Source organism: Vidua chalybeata, chromosome 3, assembly GCF_026979565.1.
Source record: "Vidua chalybeata isolate OUT-0048 chromosome 3, bVidCha1 merged haplotype, whole genome shotgun sequence".
Classification (NCBI taxonomy): domain Eukaryota; kingdom Metazoa; phylum Chordata; class Aves; order Passeriformes; family Viduidae; genus Vidua; species Vidua chalybeata.
Window position 1 is genome coordinate 109,687,445 of NC_071532.1, and position 23,041 is coordinate 109,710,485.

Below are 23,041 nucleotides of genomic sequence, written 5' to 3' on the forward strand. Positions count from 1 at the left end.
CAGCACACTGCAGAGTTGATCTCCATGAATTTTCCTCAGGATCAGACTAATGTCAATGCCAAAACCCTCTTTGCTACACAGTCTTGCTTGCATGTGTTTTCTAAAAGGATTTTAAAACACTTTTTTCAATGCTTTTCTGAAGGAGACTTTTTTGCTCAAGTTTATGCAGCTGTCTAGCTTGGATTAATCTCAGGTGACTTTAGACACATGCAGATGTGATTTAGTTAGACTGGTTTTTATGCATGATGGAGAGCAACAGGCAAATCTCAAGTGCAATTTATTGTGTATTTTATATACCTGCTTTAGGGGCAGATAAAACACAAGTGAGAAGTATGTATTGTATGTATTTTTCTGCTTTAATTATCAAGGGAGCCGAGAGTGACTGTCTCATGTGTGAACATTTACTGCAAGTATCTACATTTTCCAAGGTGAAACTCAGTATTTGCCCCTTAATTGTTCTATCAGTGATTTTTTTTTCCAGCTGTATCTAACAACTGCTGCATTACTCAGGGGGTAAGCAGTAATTTCCCCTCATGATAAATTTATTATATCTACATCAGCTAAAAAGAAAGGCCTAAAATGCATAAACTACTGGAAATAAAGTCTAGATGTTCTATGCCTTGAACTGCACATTTTGTTTGAAAAATGCAACTGTCATAAAAAACTGTGCCATGGAAGCACCTATTGATTAACTCTGTGGATAACTGAAGAACAGAGATCAGTTCCAAGTGAAGCTTTGATTACTGGCTCAGACATTTAAACATTCGCCATTTAAAATATGATATCTCTGGATCTTTTTATCCATTACACTCATTTCTGTGCCTACTGGCTGGAATGAAAATCAAATTTAAAAAGTATTGATGTGCATAAGAAAAATCCTCGGTTTGAAGGTTCAGAATTTGACCTATTAATATAACCCTTTTGCTTTTGTTAAATACATAGTAATAAATTTACTTTATAGGCTGAAATAAAAGTAAATAATTATTAACACTGCATCCCTTTTTCCACAAAATATAGATCTCATGCAATCTACACAGAAAATAGATATGTGCAGATTTTATGCTTATTTAGATAATAGTTTATAAATACATTCTTTTCATGCCATGGAATTGATAAAATTTTGTATTTTAAACTTTATGAATATAATTATTTTGAAATTTGAAGAGAGGGTGAGGTTTAATTATTTTCCAGGTTTTTGACATACCGTAGAAATTGTGCAAAGGGCCTAAAATCCTACATTTCTTTTTTCCTCTAAAAAAGGAAAAATTACTTTCTCTCTCTGTGAACCAGCTCAACTTGAAACACCAGAAAGTTTTCCCAAACAATTCAGCACTGAATTGATTCTATTCACAGAAATTCATGTTAGAATTACCAAGCTAAAAAAGTATATGGAGAAAGAAATGAAGACACCACAAGGAAGTAGAATTGATTCTGTTGAGATATGAAATGGAAAGTCAATACTTCAGAAGAAAACTCTCAAAAAAAGGAAAGAAAAAATCCTTACCAATGTGCCTGTGCAGAAGATGTTCATGAATTCTTATATTATGACCATGGACTTCTTCAAGTGTAACTACTTCAGCTTGGTGGGCTTCATAGGAGGAAGAGGTGATCACAATATCCCCACCTTGATCCCAATCTACTTCATCCTCCACAAAAATCCTGTAACACCATGATATAAACTAAATGTCATTACACTTACGAGAGTTAGGCTCACAAATTTCATTAAAAATGAACAGTTTTGCTCAGGGAGATCTGGAAAAAAAAAAAAAAAAAAAAAAAAAAAAAAAAAAAAAAAAAAAAAAAAAAGTCCACAGGCTATGCTGTAGGAAAAGCCCCTTTAGAGCTTTCTGCAAAAAACAGATGTCTGAAATATGTGGGAGGAAATTAATCCTGAAGCATCTACTTCACACCATTGATTAACAACATATACAGTTCCAGTACGGCATTTCAGAGCACAAGTTGACTCCAAAAGACATATCAGACCATTTTTGGGGTCAGAAATATTCTACAGAGCTGAAAGTCAGCTTTGGATTTAGACAACAACCATGTGCAGGGTCGTGCAGCTGTCTGCACTTGATATCTAAGCTTCCACTAGAGCTTGTTGGTGCAGTCAGTAGTGGGTGAAAAGCAATTCAGTTCTCTGAATGGGGCACTTTGAGCAGGATTTGATTCCCTAACAAGAGCACCTCTTGCTATCTGAGATATCCCAGGGTATCTAAAGCATCAGCTGGCAGATGTGACAGGAGTGGTTCCTGAGGCATTCCTAGAGATAAATGTGCAAGCCATGAAGGGGCCCCAAAAGCATCTCATATGAGCCCAAAGACACCTCAAATGGGCCAAAACCACCTGTTTAGGAACCTGAATCCTGCCCTTGGTAGCTGAACACCCTCTGGTCACCAGCACTTAAAACTCTGCTGGCCATTGAACATTGCACAAAGTCCTGCATTTATTTGTTTCAATCTTGAACTGAAGACCCCTTTTACAGTCAAAGTTGTTTCAGTAGTTCAGGGGATTTTTAGCTTCACGTAAGGAAAATAAAAGTGTTTAGTGACAGCAAAATGCATAATGATCAGTATTCATCTCTATTAACATGTCCTGTTACAGGGTGACTGCTGCTGGCCAGGTGATGATCGAAACCCCTCAGGGAATTATTGAGGAAAAAGGGCACTGAGTGAGTTCAGACAATGCCTCACATTCAGTCTAGAGTGACAGAAGTAATGAGAGAGATTCCTAAAGGGATGTTTTAAGTTTTTCCAGAGTCTCTTTCCCCAATATTTTTCAAAGATGAGAAGGTTCCAGATGAGCGCTTACAGTATACAATACCTGTGAATATTCAGTGGAGAAATCCACCAACAATGTATTACCTTTTTTTTTTTTTTTTTTACTTTTTTTTACTTTTTTTTTTGAGGAATCACTGCATATCTTCTGAAATGGCAGGAAAGTCCTTTTTGAACTGATGAGCTGATTCATACTGGAAAAGGATATAGAGCAGCTCCTCTCTTTCAATAAAATCCACCTCCTTCATCTTTCATTTTTCTTCAGCTTTCATATTCCAGCACTGCTTTACCTATTTCCTGTATTCAACCACATTAACTCTTAGCTGGCTATTGGTAGATTTTTAATGAAAAATAGGGCATTGTTTTGGTTTTGTTTTTTTTTTCCTTTCTTTTAACAACTGAAACAACTCTTTGTGCTGTATTTAATGTGCATGCATTAAGTCCAAACACCTCATGATATTTCACATAAAATATCTGGGCAGCAACCCAGATCTAGCCTGGATCCATTTCATCCAAGTGTTTAACTGGCCTGCTTCAATCAGAATCTGCTTACTCTGATCTCCCAACTCAGTCAGGGAAGGAGAAGAATTTCAAGAGGGTAATTCTAAAGTTGCAGAGTTTGGATCAGAATCAGCTACACAGCAATTCCTAAACAATTAATCTACACTGAACACACAACTCTGAGAGAGATCACAATAGATGAGCCCTGCTGGTGAGGTCTTTGTTCTTCCACTGCTCAGCATGACAATCATTTCCCTAAATGCTCACACTCTTGGAAGGAAGTTTGGAAGGAAGGAAGGACTTCAGGAAGGACTTCAGGAAGGACTTCAGGAAGGAAGGACTTCAGGAAGGAAGGACTTCAGGAAGGAAGGAAGGAAGGAAGGACTTCAGGAAGGAAGGAAGGACTTCAGGAAGGACTTCAGGAAGGACTTCAGGAAGGACTTCAGGAAGGAAGGACTTCAGGAAGGACTTCACGAAGGACTTCAGGAAGGAAGGAAGGAAGGAAGGAAGGAAGGACTTCAGGAAGGAAGGAAGGACTTCAGGAAGGAAGGAAGGAAGGAAGGAAGGAAGGAAGGAAGGAAGGACGGACTTCAGGAAGGACTTCAGGAAGGGAGGGAGGGAGGGAGGGAGGACTTCAGGAAGGACTTCAGGAAGGACTTCAGGAAGGTCTTCAGGAAGGACTTCAGGACTTCAGGACTTCAGGAAGGACTTCAGGAAGGACTTCAGGAAGGACTTCAGGAAGGACTTCAGGAAGGACTTCAGGAAGGAAGGAAGGACTTCAGGAAGGACTTCAGGAAGGACTTCAGGAAGGACTTCAGGAAGGACTTCAGGAAGGAAGGACTTCAGGAAGGAAGGACTTCAGGAAGGAAGGAAGGAAGGAAGGAAGGACTTCAGGAAGGAAGGAAGGAAGGACTTCAGGAAGGACTTCAGGAAGGACTTCAGGAAGGACTTCAGGAAGGACTTCAGGAAGGACTTCAGGAAGGACTTCAGGAAGGAAGGAAGGACTTCAGGAAGGAAGGAAGGACTTCAGGAAGGACTTCAGGAAGGACTTCAGGAAGGAAGGACTTCAGGAAGGAAGGACTTCAGGAAGGAAGGACTTCAGGAAGGAAGGACTTCAGGAAGGAAGGAAGGACTTCAGGAAGGAAGGACTTCAGGAAGGAAGGACTTCAGGAAGGAAGGAAGGAAGGAAGGAAGGAAGGAAGGAAGGAAGGAAGGAAGGAAGGAAGGAAGGAAGGAAGGAAGGAAGGAAGGAAGGAAGGAAGGAAGGAAGGAAGGAAGGAAGGAAGGAAGGAAGGAAGGAAGGAAGGAAGGAAGGAAGGAAGGAAGGAAGGAAGGAAGGAAGGAAGGAAGGAAGGAAGGAAGGAAGGAAGGAAGGAAGGAAGGAAGGAAGGAAGGAAGGAAGGAAGGAAGGAAGGAAGGAAGGAAGGAAGGAAGGAAGGAAGGAAGGAAGGAAGGAAGGAAGGAAGGAAGGAAGGAAGGAAGGAAGGAAGGAAGGAAGGAAGGAAGGAAGGAAGGAAGGAAGGAAGGAAGGAAGGAAGGAAGGAAGGAAGGAAGGAAGGAAGGAAGGAAGGAAGGAAGGAAGGAAGGAAGGAAGGAAGGAAGGAAGGAAGGAAGGAAGGAAGGAAGGAAGGAAGGAAGGAAGGAAGGAAGGAAGGAAGGAAGGAAGGAAGGAAGGAAGGAAGGAAGGAAGGAAGGAAGGAAGGAAGGAAGGAAGGAAGGAAGGAAGGAAGGAAGGAAGGAAGGAAGGAAGGAAGGAAGGAAGGAAGGAAGGAAGGAAGGAAGGAAGGAAGGAAGGAAGGAAGGAAGGAAGGAAGGAAGGAAGGAAGGAAGGAAGGAAGGAAGGAAGGAAGGAAGGAAGGAAGGAAGGAAGGAAGGAAGGAAGGAAGGAAGGAAGGAAGGAAGGAAGGAAGGAAGGAAGGAAGGAAGGAAGGATCAGCTTGATTCATCCCCATCATGGTGCAATTTTCTGTTACCTAGATTGTTTTTTTCTATCTAGACAGAATTCAAACAGAGCCCATCACAAAGGGAAAGAATAATGCAACTCATAGGAATATTAAATACAAGTCATAGCAACAGGAGCCAAAATTTAATATTTGAAAGCATATTTGGCCAAAATACCACCTTTCATTGCCAGGAGCAACATTAGTTCCCAGATGTGTCCAAGGCATCTTAGGATAAGCACTATAAATTTGCACCTGTCCATAAACTCCTGGGGAAAAAAAAAGAAATAACAGAAGGAGGATTTCAAATGTTAAAGAAAAAGAGGTTTGAGAAGAACTGAAGCAATAACTAAATATATGGAAATCTTTATATTTATTAAAGTGTGGTTCTATATTTTATGAGAAGTGTAAGAACAGCACAAAACGTTCACTCAAAATACAAAGTGAAGGAGCAATAAGTCCTCAATAAAGTAAAATGACCATCGCATGTACAGGCAAGAGAGGGGATTTTACCACAGAAGTCTCATTGACACAAATTAGAATTGAAGGAATTGCAGACAATGATATCTACCATTTAAAGAAAAAAATTATCTAAGTAAACAAATTAGGTAAAACTCCAGGAATGAAGGGTACAAAAAATTATGCAGCTATTATTAATCTTTCTGGACAATGAACTTTCGCTCCGCCCCCCTGGAAAAGGGATCCAAAACCAGAGGACAAATCCAAAATACAGAAGCTTTTCACAGATATGATATGTCCCAGAATATTAAATGTTAGCTCTAAAATATGTGTACCTTTGTTTGAGGTTTATTTGCACAACATAGTAGTAGTCTCAACAGATTGATGGTAGATTTGGATATTACCAAAAATTAGTTTCCTGTGACAAGTGGAATTCATGTTTCATACCAATACTCCCTGGTTGGACATTTATATCCTCCAGGCGATCACAGTAAATCCCTTCAGAAGCCCGAAGAAGGAACAGCAGCTTTAAATCCCTTTCTAGGGGATGTTGCAAAGAACCTGCAATAAAGACAAGACAGCATCAAACCCACCACAAAAGTACCATGGCTTCTGTGACACTGAAAATGGAAGGGAAACTAGGGGGAGAATATGTGTGAATCTGATTTTAAAGAAATACCTAAATGGCTGAATTAATATTTCCATACTCAACCAGTTTTTTCCTTTTTGCTCCTTCACCAGTAGCAGGATAATCATACAGCAAGGATGGGAAAACTAGAAAGACTGAGGAATAAAAAGCAGGGAAAAAGAAAGTGCCCAAGAAGTTTTGATGTGTGCAATGGTGATAAGTCTGCACAGCAAACTGTATTCCAACTTTGCCTTCATTTCTTTCACCAAGGGTAGTTTACAGTTTCAGAGGAAAATGGCCCAGCACTAAACAGATATTAAGGAGGAAAAAGTAGGACAGTTTTTGCCCTGGAGAAATGTATGCAGAGTCCAGTAAAGGAGTTCAGCATTCCTTTAAAATTAGAGATAAAATCAATTATGCAACAGAAAACTGCAGCAGATGTAGAACTAAAATATATATACGTATCTGTACAAAATTAGCTGGCCTGTCATGTTCTTTTAATATTTAAAAATTACTAGTTTGGAAAAGAGAGCTGATTTTGTATCCTAAAGAAACACTTTGCTTTAAGAGCCTTTTTTTATTTATGTGAAATCAATAAAACAATTAATTTTTCCCCACCAGCACCTGACTGATAACTGAGGATATTTAAATTCTCTGTACACCTTTTCAATGGGTAAAAGGCAAACAGTATAAGACTTGCATGTTCCCCATTTAATATATCTCACACCTGTGAGCACGTATGTTCTCTGGGGACATGGAGGGAATTATTTTTCAGTGTCCATCATAGACCCAAACCAGGTTGGATTTCCTTTTTTAAACTCCCATAACTGTGTTTTGATCAGAGGAAAAGCAGAAATTAGGTTGTTTCCAAATATACTTTCACAATTTCTCATGTTTTTTGCTCCTGGTTACAAAGCATTTACTATTATAGTTAAGTCAGTTAAAACCATCTCATATATCCAATTCTCAGTTCAGTTTTAAAACAATTTTTAAGTAGGTTTCCAGACTTAACAATCATGTACAAATGATTGGAAATGGGGATTCTATAGGATGAACTGGAAGTTCTCCCTCCCTTAAAAGATTTACATCTACATTTAGCTAAAAATCATAAATTTTAGTCCAAAAAAAGCACAACATATTAAGAAATGTTTCCCTTATTAAAAAAAAGCCAAAACCACACAAATAAAAAATACAGTCAGAGTGAGAAACAAAGGTCATAATAAAACTATAACGGAAAATAAAATAAAATTAAAAAGGGAAGATTATATTCACAGAAATTCTCCAGTGGCTGGAAACTCTAATTGGAAAATGACACAAAAGAACATAGTAGTCATCAATCAGTAGAAAAATTCTGCTTCTTTTAAGAATATTTGGAAGAAAAACAGGCTTAATACTTGCTTATTGCCATCAATAGTTCCATGGGTTTAAATCAATGGATTTCAGTAACTTGAATGCAAGTGCTAGCAGAGAGTTTTACAGGAAATCCGTTGGACTATTAAGGTGGAATCTTCAATAATTTTGGGATCACTCATGGTGTCTGAGAGTCCTTGAAGAAAGCTAATATTGTGCCAATATTTCAAACAAAGATAAAAGTAAGAGCCCCAGGTAATTACAGGACTGTCAACTTGACACTGATTCTGGGGGAAAAATAAATAAAAGTGGAATGTCCAACTCTGAATACAATTAATAAATCATTAAAGGTGGATGATATAATTAATGCCAATCAACCTGCTTTTATAGAAAAAAAGGTCCTGTGAACCTTCCTTGTTATCATCTCCTAATGAGATTACAGGTCTAGTTGATAAAGATAATAGCTTTGATATCGTATAATTGGCTTCTCCAAGGCACTTGGCTTAGTAGCACAAAACTTTGTGATTAACAAACTACACGAGTACAGCAGGAACGTGGCGCACACTAATTTACAGCCTGAGTCACTGGAATGGGGACATGGATTCAACCAGGGCTGGTCCTGCAAATCCTGTGGCATTCAATGTTTTATTGGGGACCCAAACTTGTGTGAAGATACTGAAAGTAAGCAGATAAACTGATACAACTGGAGAGAACAATTACAAGGATACTCTAGGAAAGTCAGCAAGAATTTAGAAGTGAAGAATTAGGAAAAAAGTGAATACTCTACGGGACCCTGCTTGAGCAAGGTGGTTGGATTAGATGACCTTCAGTGAACCATTCCAACTTTATCCATTCTGTGATTCTCTAATATTGAACATAATAAGGCAAGAGGTCTTAAAAAGGTAAGAATCTCTCTGGGAATGAATGGAGAAGAATGAAAAACAAAGGGAAAAGCTGAGTAAGGTCTCAGATACACATTTTGGCTAAGTATAAATAGATTCCAGCAGAATGGCCCATGAAAATGAAGATATGGAAGCAGCAGCTACTTCAGCTTACTCATAAGGGGACTCCAAAATAGTTGATTCACACAAGTCACAGGAGCTGGGTAAATTTCAGAACCTTATGAAGTAACTAGCAATGAAATCACAGCTCTTGTGTAATTTTGTTGGATACAGCAACTTGCCACAAACAACAGGAATCATAAATTCTGCAACACATAAGTGAAAGATCTGGGCTTTAAGTGTCCATCTTTGGACTTTGGTTGTGAAAACTTCCGATTTTTTGTCCCACTTTTCTGTGGTGAGCAAATCCCACACAAGACCACACCAAACTGCCCAATTCCCCATCCTGCATGAGATGAGTGGAAATGGATCCCCTTTCATGCTCCTACTCCAGCTGGAAGCCCTGGCAATTTGATGAGCAACCTGATTGATCATAAAGTGAAATATTAACATGCTGCTGGCAGAAAACCAGGAAAAAAAGGATACTTGCAAACTGGAAATTACGAAAAGATGGAAATGTCTGGTGAGATGTGCAGAAAAGGTCAGAAGGCACTAAAGACAGAGGCAGGACTCCCTCAAACATGTGTTCTTCCAATTGCACTACACAGTGCAAAAAGCCCCAATCATTTATGATAATTCTGTGTTAAACAACCTGATGTGTTAATAAATTCACCAATGATACACACTGTCCTGAAGAAGTGTCAGATGCAAATGTTGAGATTGTAACACAGATCTGTTAGCACAATGGTTTCTGCTGGTTCATAATCCTCCATCAGGTCTAACCCCTAGAGAGGAGAAAACCTACCGCGAGAAATAAAGGAGGGAATAAACAGGAGAACAGAAATAGAGACGTGTTTTTTCTACCCAGATTTTCATTATTCTGGACTGTGGTCTGGATATAGTTTGTTGAGTTTTAAAAGCATTTTCCATTGTTTTCATATTTCAGTTCTGTTCCAGATGTTCCTCCTGACAAATTTTTGCTGTATTGTTTAGGGTTTTGTTCCATAGCAAAACCCATTCAAATCTTTCCTAGGATGGTGGGTGTTTCCTCCCTTCTAGCCTTCTCTTTTTTTCACAACATAACACTCTGCAACAGCTGTTGTATATAAAAGCAACAAAATCTCTGAGATAAGATCTCCTCCTTTCACCTGGCAAACAGACTTAACTGAGTATCTTGCTGGGATAACCTTCTCTATCTCTGTTTCCTGAATCCAAAACTTCTTGGACTCCAAGTACCCAGCTATTTTGAAAACTGTGCCATACTTTCACCAGAAAGTCTGAGGAGCTTTTATTCATGGTCAATACACAGCTGGACAGCACCTACTGTTGGCTCTCTTCTGGGGCTTCCTTCAGGTGTTCAGGCTGCACTCTGGAAAGCAGCCAAACAAGGAGACATCACTTGGCTGTCTCTTTCTGCCAAATGTACAGAAGATTTCAGAAGTCCTCAGCTCCACATCTCCATAGCTGTGGAATAGGAACCAACAGCCAGAAGTGGGGAGTGAATGAGGAATAAGTGGTGAGACACATAGGATGGGATCTGAGAGTCCCAGTGCCCTCCAAATCCTCTCTTGGATGGCAGATACAAGACAGGGATAAATGACTGAAGAGTGGGACTTTTAAGCAGAAGTTGCAGGCAGGGGGAGACACCTGAGGATGCCCAGAACGATAGAAAATCCTTATAATTAGGCAACTGAACCATATTTCTGGGGAGAATCATATACCTGCATTCAGGTTTTTTATGTAGAGTTTTTAATGGTTTTTTAAAAGGTCTTTTGTAATGTAGATTTTCTCTAGATACCTTTATCAACCAGTCTCACTGCAGGGGCTTCACTGGTTATATTGGATAGACCTCTACTGGAACAGCAGCTCATGTGCTGATGTCCACATTACACCTAAATTTGGGTGTCTTGAACATGTGAACCAAATCCTTTCCCTACATGGTGCAATCAGTTAAAAGAAACTGAATGGCTTGGAGGGGTAAAAGTCAAACAGACAGAGGCTGAGGGGCTCATCGAAGGGAAAACAAATAGTCCAATGATCTTTTCAAACCACTTTTTTCTGTGGTCTGGAATGAAAATACATCCTGTTACACCAACAGAATCCCTTCTTCATACAAGTTGGGCAGGGATGTGTGTGCAGGGATGATGTGTGCAGGGATGATGTGTGCAGGGTGGGACTCAGCCCACAGCCAAAGATGGGACCCACACAACAGAGGTGCTGGAGAAATTGGAAAAGATAGTACATTGGTGAAACTCACTGGTGCTCTAATTACTGTTCTTTATTTACTGCTAACACATGGCCATTTAATGAAATACACTGGCTTAACCTTTGACGAATCAGTATGGGGTTTCTTCCCGGAAAAGAGGGGGAATAAATGCATTAGAGCTCTTACCACAAGCAAGATAAGGGGCATTAGAATTGTCTGGGGTTCCCTCTCCAGACAATCAAGCCATGAGCTAATGATGACCTTAGGCTTCTTGCCTCCAATGAGTGACATGACTGACAAGCAGCCATCAGGAGATATGTGAAGGAAAGAATGTGACAAGTTGAAACTAAAAAGAGAAATCCTATCTAGATAATTACTTGGCGGGCTCTACTATAAAAAGCAAAAGCAGCCTGCCAGAAAAGAGCAGCTGAGTGCAGTTTAGTTCAGGAGAAGTCCAATGGATCAATGTGTGCCAAGTGAACCTCAGCATTTTCTTCAGGTTTATTGGGAGCTGAGGGCTTTGCTCAGCAGTGGAACAGGGCACTTTCTGCACGTATCGTCTGAGTTTTAATGCTTGTGGGTTAAAATGGACAGAATCATCTTAGCTGAGAATGGAAAAACAACTGTGAGATGTTGAACTCAATTTCTTGTTTTGTTTTGACACAGATGTGCTAATGATATTTAGCACTTTGCTTTCTCTCTGAACCTCAAACTCTCCTTTTATAAGCTGGGAAAATAGCCAATTTTTACAGGATCACATTGCAGAGAAATAGAAATAAATGGTGTAACTAAAATTCTACTGCAAACATCATCATAAAATAAAACACTTTGAAGGATAAAGTGAAAGAGATAAATTCCTTATCTCAGAGGTAGGACTATGAAAGTAGAAATAATCAGAAATTTTCCCTGGATCCAACAACATTGAAGGTCTAGGAGCACTCAGAGAAATTCCTGTGGGGGCAGATCCACACATTTTCCTTTGGGTTTTCCAAGGGTTCTGACAGAGTTCTTTGTGGATCTTAAATTATCTCACATCTTCCAGGGATCATAATTCACAGGGATTGTGATTGTACATTAAAGAGAAAAGTGATTATTGACCCTGCACAGTCAATGGTGCTCCAAAAATTCTGATTTCCCAACCATCACTATTTTCTCATCCCAGTTTACCTGTAAATTATTGTTTCAATAAAATTAATTAGGTTCTTGTTATGGTTGATAAATTCCAATTTTACACTGATTTTTTTTCCCTCTGTTACATATTTCCCATCATCATTTAGTTCCTATGCATTTATGGTCATGATTTAACCTTCTGACTTTGTTTTGTCTCTGCAGAGAAGAAGTCAAGTGATCTGGAGGACACCAAAACCAGATAAGATGAATTTCTAAACTGATCATTGTTCTCTAGCAGTTTAAGGGGACAAAATACTCCAGCTTTACCAGAAAGTCTTTGTCCCAGGCCATGGAATTAGAAGGAACAGCATGTGGCTATAGATTGCTACACTGAAAACAGGACATGGAGAAATTATACAACAGGCAGGACCTGGGGATTTGGCTCACGTGATGCCAGCCTGAGATCCTGCTCAGGCAGTGCTGAACGCTGATGTCCACATCTATTAAATCTGTTTACTAAACTGTCTCATTATCTGTTTTGTGTCAGGATTTCTTTAGGGTGTGGTGGAGTCGGACAGATGGGCTTCAAAACCCTTCCTTCAGGCATGGAACAGGCAGGATTGGACAGATGGGCTCCAAGACGTTACCGTAAGGCCTCGAACACATGGGAAGGGAAAGGGGAAGGGAGGAAAAAACCGGCACTCCCAGCTCTACATGCCGGCAGAGAAGCCAGTATGAGATGTGGGAAACTTGCAGAGTCTCTACCCACCCATCATCTCACAGCTGAAAAAAGGACAGCTCTCCAGGAGAGGCTGGACTGTGACTCAACAGCTGCAAATACCTGTCTGGCTTTTAATATCATTACTGCTCACAGATGTGCTGGAGGGGAGTTTGTGCAGCGAAGTGCCTCAATGTTTTTTTAATAAGTGTTTAGCAATGAACACATGCTTTTTCTTAAAACCAATATGAAACCATATTTAAAGTGCAAAGGAGTCTAAGTAAGAAATGACTGACACTCTTTTAAGTATATATATTTTTTAACCTCCCAGATTAAGCTTTCCAACCTCTTTTTCCAAAGAAAAACACAATACAGCAAAATAACTTTTTTGGCCAGTACTATATTAACTAAACAGTCCCTTGAGATTAACAACAAACAAATATTGAAGCAGACTTCCTCAGGAGGTGATTACACAAACAAATTCTCTTTTTAAAGTTCATGAAACCAATCTTGAGAAAGGTCAAGCAATGATCAACAATTTGATCCCAGCATCCTAAGGATTCCTGTAAGTAAATATAATGCCTAGCTTTAGAAACCTTGATATTTAAAGGGAATTATGTGAGTAATTACTTCAGAGTGGAAAAACACTGATCCTGACTGTTGTAAATAATGTGGAACAGCCCCGGTGACTTTGGGGATTGTGAAACAGCTGGAAGTAGGGGCAAGGTGGTACCTTCCTGTGGTCCTGGTGCTCATCTATACTGAGGGATGAGAAGAACAAGTGTGCTGAATCCAGCTGTTTCACACCACAGCAGGATTTCCAGGCATTCAGGGAATTCTTCATGACTCTGTTTATGTTGGCTTTAAATATTTCTGTGTCACAAAAAGTGTCCTATTAATGCCCATAGGCACCAGGCATTGCCTGAACACTAGGGCAGATCCTGCCCTGAGGAATTACTGTCTCATAAAGCAGCCCCACAGGAAGTAGGGAGGGCTTTTACACATATCAGATAAAATCTCTGCCCCAGTGAAACCAGGAGTGAGGTGCAGATTGCAGTATTTGTAACACATTGCCATTAAAGGAATAGGTAATTAGCTCAGTGGATAATTATCGTGCTTCACATGGATCCTGGGTGTCCAAACTGCAGATATCCAGATAGCCACGGGGCATCAGGTTGGACAGCTTGTTTATGGTGACACTCGTAGTTCTCCACAGTTTTTTTCCTATCGAGAGCAGAAATAAACCCCAGGCATGCCAAAGATCAGCTGTTCACTCACCCACTCTCAGCACACCCCCCAGCACAACGACACAGGCTGCGCTCAGGACGTTGCTGGAGTTGCTGGGGAACTCGAGGGTCCCCAGGATGTAGAGTCCTCTCAGAGGGGGAAGAACCACATCCACCAGGATGGTCCTGTCTGGGAAACAAAGGAGAGGGTTGTTTAGGTCAATGGCAGCCTGACAACACCACTTGCCAAAAAGTGTGGCAAGCTGGTGAAGAACGTCAGCTTGACTTGAGTTTTATGTTATTCAGATTGGTTTTCATAGAATCATGGAATGGCCTGGGTTGGAAGGGACCTTAAACATCTTCTTGTTCCAACCTCCTGCCATAGGAAAGGAACCCTTCCACTGTCCCACGTTTCTCTAAGCCCTGTCCAACCTGGCCTTGGACATTTCCAGGGATGCAGTGACAGCTTCTCTGGACAACCTGTGCCAGGGCCTCACCACCCCCTCAGGGAAAAATTTCTTCCTAATATCTAATGTAAACCTACTCTTTTTCAGTTTGAAGCCATTGTCCTTGTTCTGTCACTCCAGACCCTTGCAAATAGTCTCTCCCCATCTTTCCCATTTTTGCTTTATGGAACTGAAGAGGACAAGAGAGTTCTTTTGAAGAGAACAAGAATGACAAAATGCCTCATCCCTGGAAGCAGTCGAGGCCAGGCTGGACAAGGCTTGGAGCAGCCTGGTCTAGTGGACCATGGCAGAAGGTTGGAACAATATGAGCTTTAAGGTCCTTTCAAGTACAAACCCTTATGGGATTCTAAGATTGATGGAAATGGAAAAATATCCATCAGTATCACCAAGGTGCATCATGGTACAAAGCGACTGCAAGTCCCCACCTTGTCCACAATAGTGAGCAGGGTGACAAACTGCAGCCACACAGCATGAACACTGACTTTCTGTTACCACTTTTCCCTCTTTTCATCTTGGCTTTGCTCTGAGTTAGGTTTAGTGTATGAAAACTCACCTCTTCCTCACCATCCAAGAGGAAAGCTTTGCTTACACAAACATAACCTGCAGGAAGCCAGAGCTCATAGCATCACAGAATTGTTAAGGTTGCAAAAGAGCTCTGAGGTCATCACCAGGTCCACCATGAGTTCCATTCTGCAATTATATTCCCCTCTAAAAATCAGTTAGCAATGACCAAGGCAAAGCACCATTCCCTCAGATCCATAAGGAGAAAGCAAGGGAGATATTTTTTATATTTCAGAACAGAGTGGAAACTTTTGTGGCTTGAGCACAATGACAACATCACTGCTGCTTCCTAAAGCTGCAAGTCTGCAGCCTGGGAGCCTTTAAAATGCCTCTTAAGTGTTCCAAGTAGGACATGAGCAAGGATGTAAATGGTGGATCATTTAGAGGCAGCCCGCTACACAGAGGTGAATTCCACCCCCAGGGCCAGTCTAATGCTCTTGGATGTCACTAAGAACTTCTCAGTTGATTGCACTGGAAAACAGCTCAGGCCCTGAAACTGTGGTTTCCATCCCCTTTCATTATTGACAAGAGTAACAGTATGGCGCATCTCTCAGTCAGTGGGTGCTCCTGGAAGAAGGAAAAGCAAGGTGTTTCCCTAACAAGGGGCTCAGTAATATGATCTAATAAAGGCTTTCATAGGAACAGATTGCAGGGGAAAAAAATCTTCAACATAATGACAGCCCTACCCTACACAGAGGTCTTCTGTGACTCTCATTGTTCTCATAAGCCTTTATTGCAAGGCATAGATGGAGAAAACAGGAAAGATTAAGGAACGCATATTTTTGCGGTGCGTTTTGACAGAGGGGTGAGAATGGGACACTTGAAACCAGTTTTGTGTGGAATATAAGAACCATGAAGTGTCTTGGGAAGCGGTTCTGCTACTTAACAGTTTCACTGTTGTCAGTGGACATTGGCAACTGCTGTGGATGAGAACACAAACGACCATAAAATGGGTAGCACAGTCCTTGCCAAAAATCATGTAATCAGGGACTGGCTCAAACTATTTAGCACATAGGTTTAACAAAATTTCCAAGCCCTGTTTGCAGGAAACATAATCAATATGATTCTGTGAAAACCTTAATGAAGTACACTCAGAAGTGGACTGAAGGAAAATATTAGTAGGCTGTCCTTAACAGTAGCATTTTCTAGTTTTTTACTCCTTGGTTTTGCAACTCTCTAATTTCACAACCTCCAGGGAAAAGAAAATTTTATTTCAGGTTCTCTTTTCAAGCTTGGAGTTCTGGCTCTTCTTACAGACTTGTTTGTCTCCTACCTACATATTCCTTGTGAATCAATTATCCCACCTCTTCCTTTTCCCCTCTGTATTTTCATCCTTTCTCTCTGGCCATGAGCACTCTGAAAGCCCTGGATATTTGTTCTCAAGGACTATACCAAGTACAGCAGTAAGCCATGGTTAATCTGAACCCCTCATTCCAAAACAAATTCCCTGCATCCATGAGCTGAAACATCCTTCAAGCATGCAACATTTTCACAGCATTCAAATGAAGTAAGTCACTAAGGAGCAAGTGCTTTTTTCTTCCCCCCTAAATCTTACGGTGCTAGTACTTAATATATTTTTACAGGCATGAAGAGACCCCTGTCTATAATCTCTTTACAGGACAGGTACAGTCCCATGCCCTGCAGAGCTGTGGAAGGAAGGCTCAGGATATGAGGTTATGAAACAGAGAGGAGAATAAGGGGGAGATGTTGTTAAAATGGTATCTCTCAGACAGAAGGAGAATTTAGTTTGTGAAATCACAGCTCAAGAATGTGGCAAAAAGCTGCAGTTGACAAAGGCCATAAGTATATTCATCAAACACAGGCTGAAACATTTTTACAAGGAAAAGAAGCAGCGCTCCCAGGCATGCCATTTATATGTCACATTTCAGTCTAGAACAGAGATTTTTTTGCTGAGTTGCACATCTTTCTAAAAATGGTTTTATAAAGGAAATGCTGACTGCTCTGTAAATGTGGCATCATGTGTGTGAGCCTTGAAACAGAGGAGTGAGAAATTCCCCCACTCAGAGATATCTCTGCAAACCTAGAGTTTCCTCAGTTTAAAAGGACAACACTCTGGGGTGTGATGCTTGGGGTGTGAAGTCCTCAGAGGGTGAAATGTTGCTCCGCAGAAACAACAGAACACTCTTTTGAGGGAGGAAAAAAAGTATTTCTACACTTGAGGAGGAAAGCAAACAGATTCAAAGGCAACTTCTTTACAGAATACACTCATTTACCTCGTAGAGGGAGATATGACTTAGCAGTTAAAATAATAGACTTTAGGTCACTGAGCTCAAAGGATTTACCTTCAGAGAAAGACAAACTGGAGCTGTTTTCCCACCATGAAAATATTCATATAAAGGCAAGAAACCACTTTCAGCACACCACAGTTTGAGCTTGAGAACAGAGCAATATTTCATTGTACATACACTTTCTTCAGACAAAAAGCTCAGGTATGCCAGAGTCTTAATGTTCAGATGTACAATACTGAGAAGACATTAATGACTCCAGCAATGACACAAAATGCCTTTGATCAGCCACATTGCTGTATAAAACACCATAGCATGCAATTGAATGGAAATCAGGCACAACAGAGGAGCTATTATATGGGATACAGTACTCCAGCATTCATCTCTTCAAACAGAAAAACTTCAAAGAAAATCAAAATCAGAAAATGAAGAACAGAGTGAATTCCACCACTGGAGAGGGAAAAAAAAAAAAAAAAAAGGAAGATAGAAATTGCCAGAGGCTACATGATATCATATCAATACCCTTCAAAACAGCATTCCTTTGCTTGGAATTATAACACATTCTCCTTCCACCCAGAGCACACTGCATCAGGAGTGTGCCACACTAAAAGCCATAAACCAAAGCCCTGAAAATCCCAGGGCTTTGGGAAGCTAATGCCTCTGCTGGCTGCTGGAATGGCATGACTAAGCTCCTCTGGCTCATTTTCCAAGGTGGTGTGCCTGCTGAAGCCTGATGCATGTGAGAGGTCCTTGTGGGATGGCTGTGGCTCTGGAGGATGAACCTCCAGGGATAACAGCACAAGCTGTGGCAACCTGAGCTTAGGATTTCCAGATCAGGCTGGAAGATACTCATATCCACTGGGGAGACAGATACTGATGGGAATTGTAGCAGCACACCAACACTAAAAAGTCACTTTTACATGAGGAACACGCCTTTGTTGCAAGTGAAAGTCATCCTTGTACTAAGTCTGTGAAGTCAATCAGGACAAAAAAAGAAAGAACTTAGTACACAACCCCAATTTCCAAGCTTGTCCAAATCTCCAGGTGTCAAGCAGACACCAAGCAAGAACACAAAAACCTGGTTTCTAATATGTATATTTTGCTAATAGAGGCATTTTCTACCTTTTCAAACCTTCCTGAGATCAGCCCATGAGGTAGCCCTAATGTTGCAATTCTGCTTATTTTTTAAATAAGCCTTTAAATTGAAGCCTTCAATAGCTAAATTTAGACAGTGCCCCAGTTCTCCAGTGAACTCTAGGAACCCACATTTAGTCAAAGATTTCAACAGTGTCTGACCAAAGTCTTTCCCTGTACTTCTTCACACTAGAAATTAGTACTAAGCGTCTACTATTTGCTTTTATGACCCTAAAACTGATCTATTATTTGCTTTTATGACTCTAAAACTGTTCTTTGGGGGCTGAAAGGACTAAGCTAGTCATGCACAGCATACCAGAAGCAAGCTCATGTCTTGGCTTTCAACCAGAAAATCATTGTCGATGGCTCCCAGAAGAGAATTTTAAGTAACCAAAAGACGGCAAAGAGTAAGACACGGCTGCATCTTGCCAGGAGTGAATCATAAAAACTTCTTTTGGTGTGTATAGCAGCACAAAGTTTGGGTGGTTTGTAGAATATTTGTTCTCATGAGAACAAACTGTCACTTTTTTGAAGCCTTCTGGAGTCATTCTGAGTTAAGCAGGGTCTGCAAAAGCCAGTGGAAAAGGGAAGAGAAACATACATAAAATGCTACAATTAAACATACATTTTAAAATTGTTGATTTCATTTTAGATTTTGGATCCAAGCAAGGGGCTGGCTTTCTTTGAACTGAAGACTCAAACGCTTTTGGCAGCAAAGCAAAGCATGCAAAATGGACAGAAAATTCATCTTGCCTAACTTAATTTTTAATGCATTTATTTGAGCAACAAATCCAGTTCCCTTATCACCCTGGTGAGGACCATGACTCTAATTTAAGACCCTGTACTCTGTTGACTCCAACACCAGTGAGTGTCTCCAAACCAGCAGGACTGAAGAGGGAGAGCAGAAATAAAATAGAGAGAGGATGACCAGAAAAGGCAACAAAATAGATGGTGTGATAGACAGCTTGTGTTTGTGTTCATGTTTGTGTTCTCAGGATAAAATCAAAGGAGGGTTCCAGAAAGGCACTGGAGAGGAAAAAATTTCTGCACATCAACCAACAAATACATTTACTCTGGCAATGGGAGTGAAGAGATTTTTTATAGAATCACAGAATCATGGAATAACCTGGGTTGGAAAGGACTCACAAGAATCCCTGAGTTCAGCTCCTGGCCCTGCACAGAACAGCCCCAAGAACCACACTGAGTGTCTCAGAGTGTGATCCAGACCCTTCCCCAGCATCATTGCCCTTCTCTAGATATGCTTCAGCTCCTCACCTTTGCAGGAAACACAGAAGAGTTTTATTCATCATGCATCACAAACTCATCCTTCATCTTCTACTCTCCTGATCTGATCTAAACAATAGAACTCCAAACCCTCAGCCAAACCTATTTATTTATTAATTTGTTATTCACTATGTAAATTTACCTCTGTGCCTATTCATATCTACATCTGACACATGATGGTGAAAACTGCAATGTTCTGGTCTTATGGCAGTAATGGGCTGATATTGGTGAACTGGTCATCACAGAATCACAGAATCATTAAGGCTGGAAAAGACCTCCAAGACCATTGAGTCTAACCTGTGACTGATCCCCACCTTGTCACCCTGCCCAGAACATTGAGTGCCACCTCCAGACCTTCTTTGGACACCTCCAAGGATGGGGACTCCACCATCTCCCTGGGCAGCCCCTGCCAATGCCTGACCACCCTTTCCATTAAGAAATTCTCCCTGAACTCCAACATTATCTACTCTTTAGCTCAATGTAAGTTCCTCCAAAAATGAAGAAAATTAATATTTTTAAAAATACAGGCTTTAGGTTTTTTTTATATTTACTATAAAATTGAAGAGTAAACTAAATATATATAGAAGGTGGATCATAATTCTTAATGTAACCCTCAATTTCTTATATATATATATATATATATATATGTGTGTGTGTGTGTGTGTGTGTGTGTGTGTGTGTGTGTGTGTATGTGTGTGTGTATAGATGTATATATGTGGGAGATGTTTGTGTTGGTATTTGGGCATGGAATTTCAGTCATGGTTAGGGTTTATCTTCATATAAATATATCTGTGTATGTATATATTTATATATGAAATCTTCAATGACACAGGCCAGAGAAGCCCTAACCATGACTGAAGCCCCATGCCCAAATACCAACACAAACATTTCCTTCCACAAAAGCCATAAACCAAAACCAAGTGGGAGAGGAGTAGACATGAAGCAGTGTTATCCACATTCTACATTTCCAGAAGTGGAGCTGTGGTAGGTAGAGAGGCTTAACTGGTTTCAAACAAATAAGGAGACAACATCATGTTCTAGAATATTTCAGTTACATTTCAAAAAATATTCATTGGATCATTCAATAATTACATCTGGAAAGGAACTCAGGACCTCATGTAGTCCAACTACAAAAGGAGGGTCAGCTCTTATGTAAAGTGGTTATCACAAGCTTTTCTCCAGATTTTATTGCAAATTCCCTAATAAATTTACTAAAATCCAGTTTTCATGCAGTGATCCCTCCTAAGGGATCCTTAGCATCCCTGCTAAGATGAGCAGGGATTTAGGTGTAACTCAGTTGAAATACAGGCCTAAGCTAAAATATCTAGGAGGCATCCATGGCTAATGGTTTGAGAAATTACCATTGATAAGTGGGAATTGCAACAGAAAATAAAATGGAAGGTTATGCAGAAATGTAAAATATGATCCTTGCACAAAACACAGAGAGAGATGGGGCAAGAGATGAGCATTTTGTGAGCTGTGGTTCTTACAAGTTCTCTTCTGAATTAAGTTCCCTGTACATACTCCAGCTTGAAAGTCAGTATAAGTGCTTGTGTTCATATGTATGTGAAAATGGAAAAGAATTATCATTCTCTTCCAAAAACTACATTTTTGTATTGCAGTCTGGGTGACAAGGAACAAATGGGGTCCTGCACACACTGGAATGGCCACCAGGGCCAAGGAACCCATATTGGAACACAAACATCAATCCAAATGTAGGCAGAGCCCAGCACCTCCACAGAAATTAAACACCTTTCCTTCCTCACGTACTTGGCAAGATGATGACATCTTCCCCAGGGCCTGGGATGCTGCCATTGGATCCACCCCAGCCTTTTCCCACACCATTCCATGTCTCTGGGAGTGACCATTTCAAGACAGCACAAGAAGGAACTACAAAACAGAACACATAAAGACAGGATTATAATTTTCTGTAGCTATTTCTTTGATAGTCAAGCATCTGTGACATTAACATCCTCCTTTTGTCACTGCTAACTGTTCTTTGTTATTTTTCATGTTTAAAGAAAACTGATTGAGGGGATTGAATTCCCAGGACATGGGAATTTCCATACTTTCCCAAAGTACAAAAAATTTAAAATAATTAGTGATCAACTCTTACAAGCTTGCTAACACCCAGAAAAGCAATTTTCCTATTCCAAGGGGTGACCAAGACCTGCCTTGGAAAAACAGCTTGACCAAGACACATGGAAACTCCTGCTCCTTCTCCAAAATTTCCTTTTTCAGGTCAATCCAAAAGAAAAATCATGAGCCTTAGGAAAGTATTGGAAGCAACTGAGTTCACCTGATTGCACCTGATTGACTTGCACTTGTATTTTAGAGAGCTAACTAGCCAGGCTACATAAATGAATACCCCCTAGGTTTGTTGTCCTTAAGGTGAGGAAAGGAAGCTTTCAAGGGAAAATCCTGCACACTAAGTTTAGTCAATCCTAGACTAATGCAGGCAGGGCCTCCCTCTGGAGGCCTCTGCAAGCACCTACTTCTGTCCTTCCACTGTAAAGGGAATTCTGGCATTTTTTTTTTCTTGAGGAAAGCTTCTTTGGGGATTGAAAATATGGGAGCAAGCACATGCCAAGTTTTGGGGGCTATACCCACCTCAGTAATGTTGTGGTGTACAAAAAACTTCTGTTGTTAGCACAGGGAAACACAGAAATTAAACCCATGTCGAGTTCCTTAAGTTTGGGTCTGTCTCTCCAATCACTTGTTTGTTCTGGGAGAAACACCCTGGCAAAATGTCTCTACACCCTTTTTCCACATAAGTGATTACTGTTAATCACAACATAGCAAGGCAGCTAATATGATGCCTTAAGTTTTAGCTTTCACATTTTCCAGATTCTGTTCTGCCTTAGTGTGTGACTCTGAACTTCATACAAGTGTTAGCAAGTTCTCCTCACAGTTCAGTTAGACAAAACAATCCTTTTCCAGCCCAAGAACCAAGGACACCATTGCAGCTTTAGGCCCAGAAAGTGTAAACAACACCGAATTGAGGAAAACAATCTGGGAAGATGGGACTTCATAACCTGCAGCTGTAATTGGACAATTAACCCCAATATGTAAATGGACCAAAAGTTATAAAAGTGTGAAAACTCATGACCTGTCATCCCTGTTGGGTCCATCTTGGGTGGAGCCACAGCCAGGCTCTTATTCTGCCCAAGGTGTATCCTTTGAAGGCCTTTCAATAAATACCTACTTTATTCCTTTAACACTGTCTAGCCCCTGTTCCAGGTAGCTTCTCTAGGCAACAATACCCAAAAATATCAAAATGTGGAGGTGTCCCTTGTCTCTGGTATATTTTTCTGTCTGATTCAACATGAAACTGAGCACTAATAACAGACTATGGAGCACTAAAATACCCTATAGACTGGCATTCTCCATGACCTTTCTGATCTGCTGTGGTATTTCCCAGGGAAAGTTTATA

At 40.4% G+C, this 23,041-nt stretch overlaps 1 protein-coding gene across 1 annotated transcript in view; it reads right to left on the reverse strand.

The window, feature by feature from the left end:
* The window catches only part of PKHD1 (PKHD1 ciliary IPT domain containing fibrocystin/polyductin), a 238,092-nt gene that overhangs the window by 73,102 nt on the left and 141,949 nt on the right, over positions 1 to 23,041 (reverse strand). The window contains exons 50-54 of the mRNA XM_053938363.1: positions 21,379 to 21,498; positions 13,969 to 14,106; positions 6,125 to 6,238; positions 5,400 to 5,487; positions 1,505 to 1,659 (exon numbers count right to left, since the gene is read on the reverse strand). Of these exons, the coding sequence (XP_053794338.1) occupies positions 1,505 to 1,659; positions 5,400 to 5,487; positions 6,125 to 6,238; positions 13,969 to 14,106; positions 21,379 to 21,498 (615 nt within the window). The remainder of the gene's footprint in view (positions 1 to 1,504; positions 1,660 to 5,399; positions 5,488 to 6,124; positions 6,239 to 13,968; positions 14,107 to 21,378; positions 21,499 to 23,041) is intronic.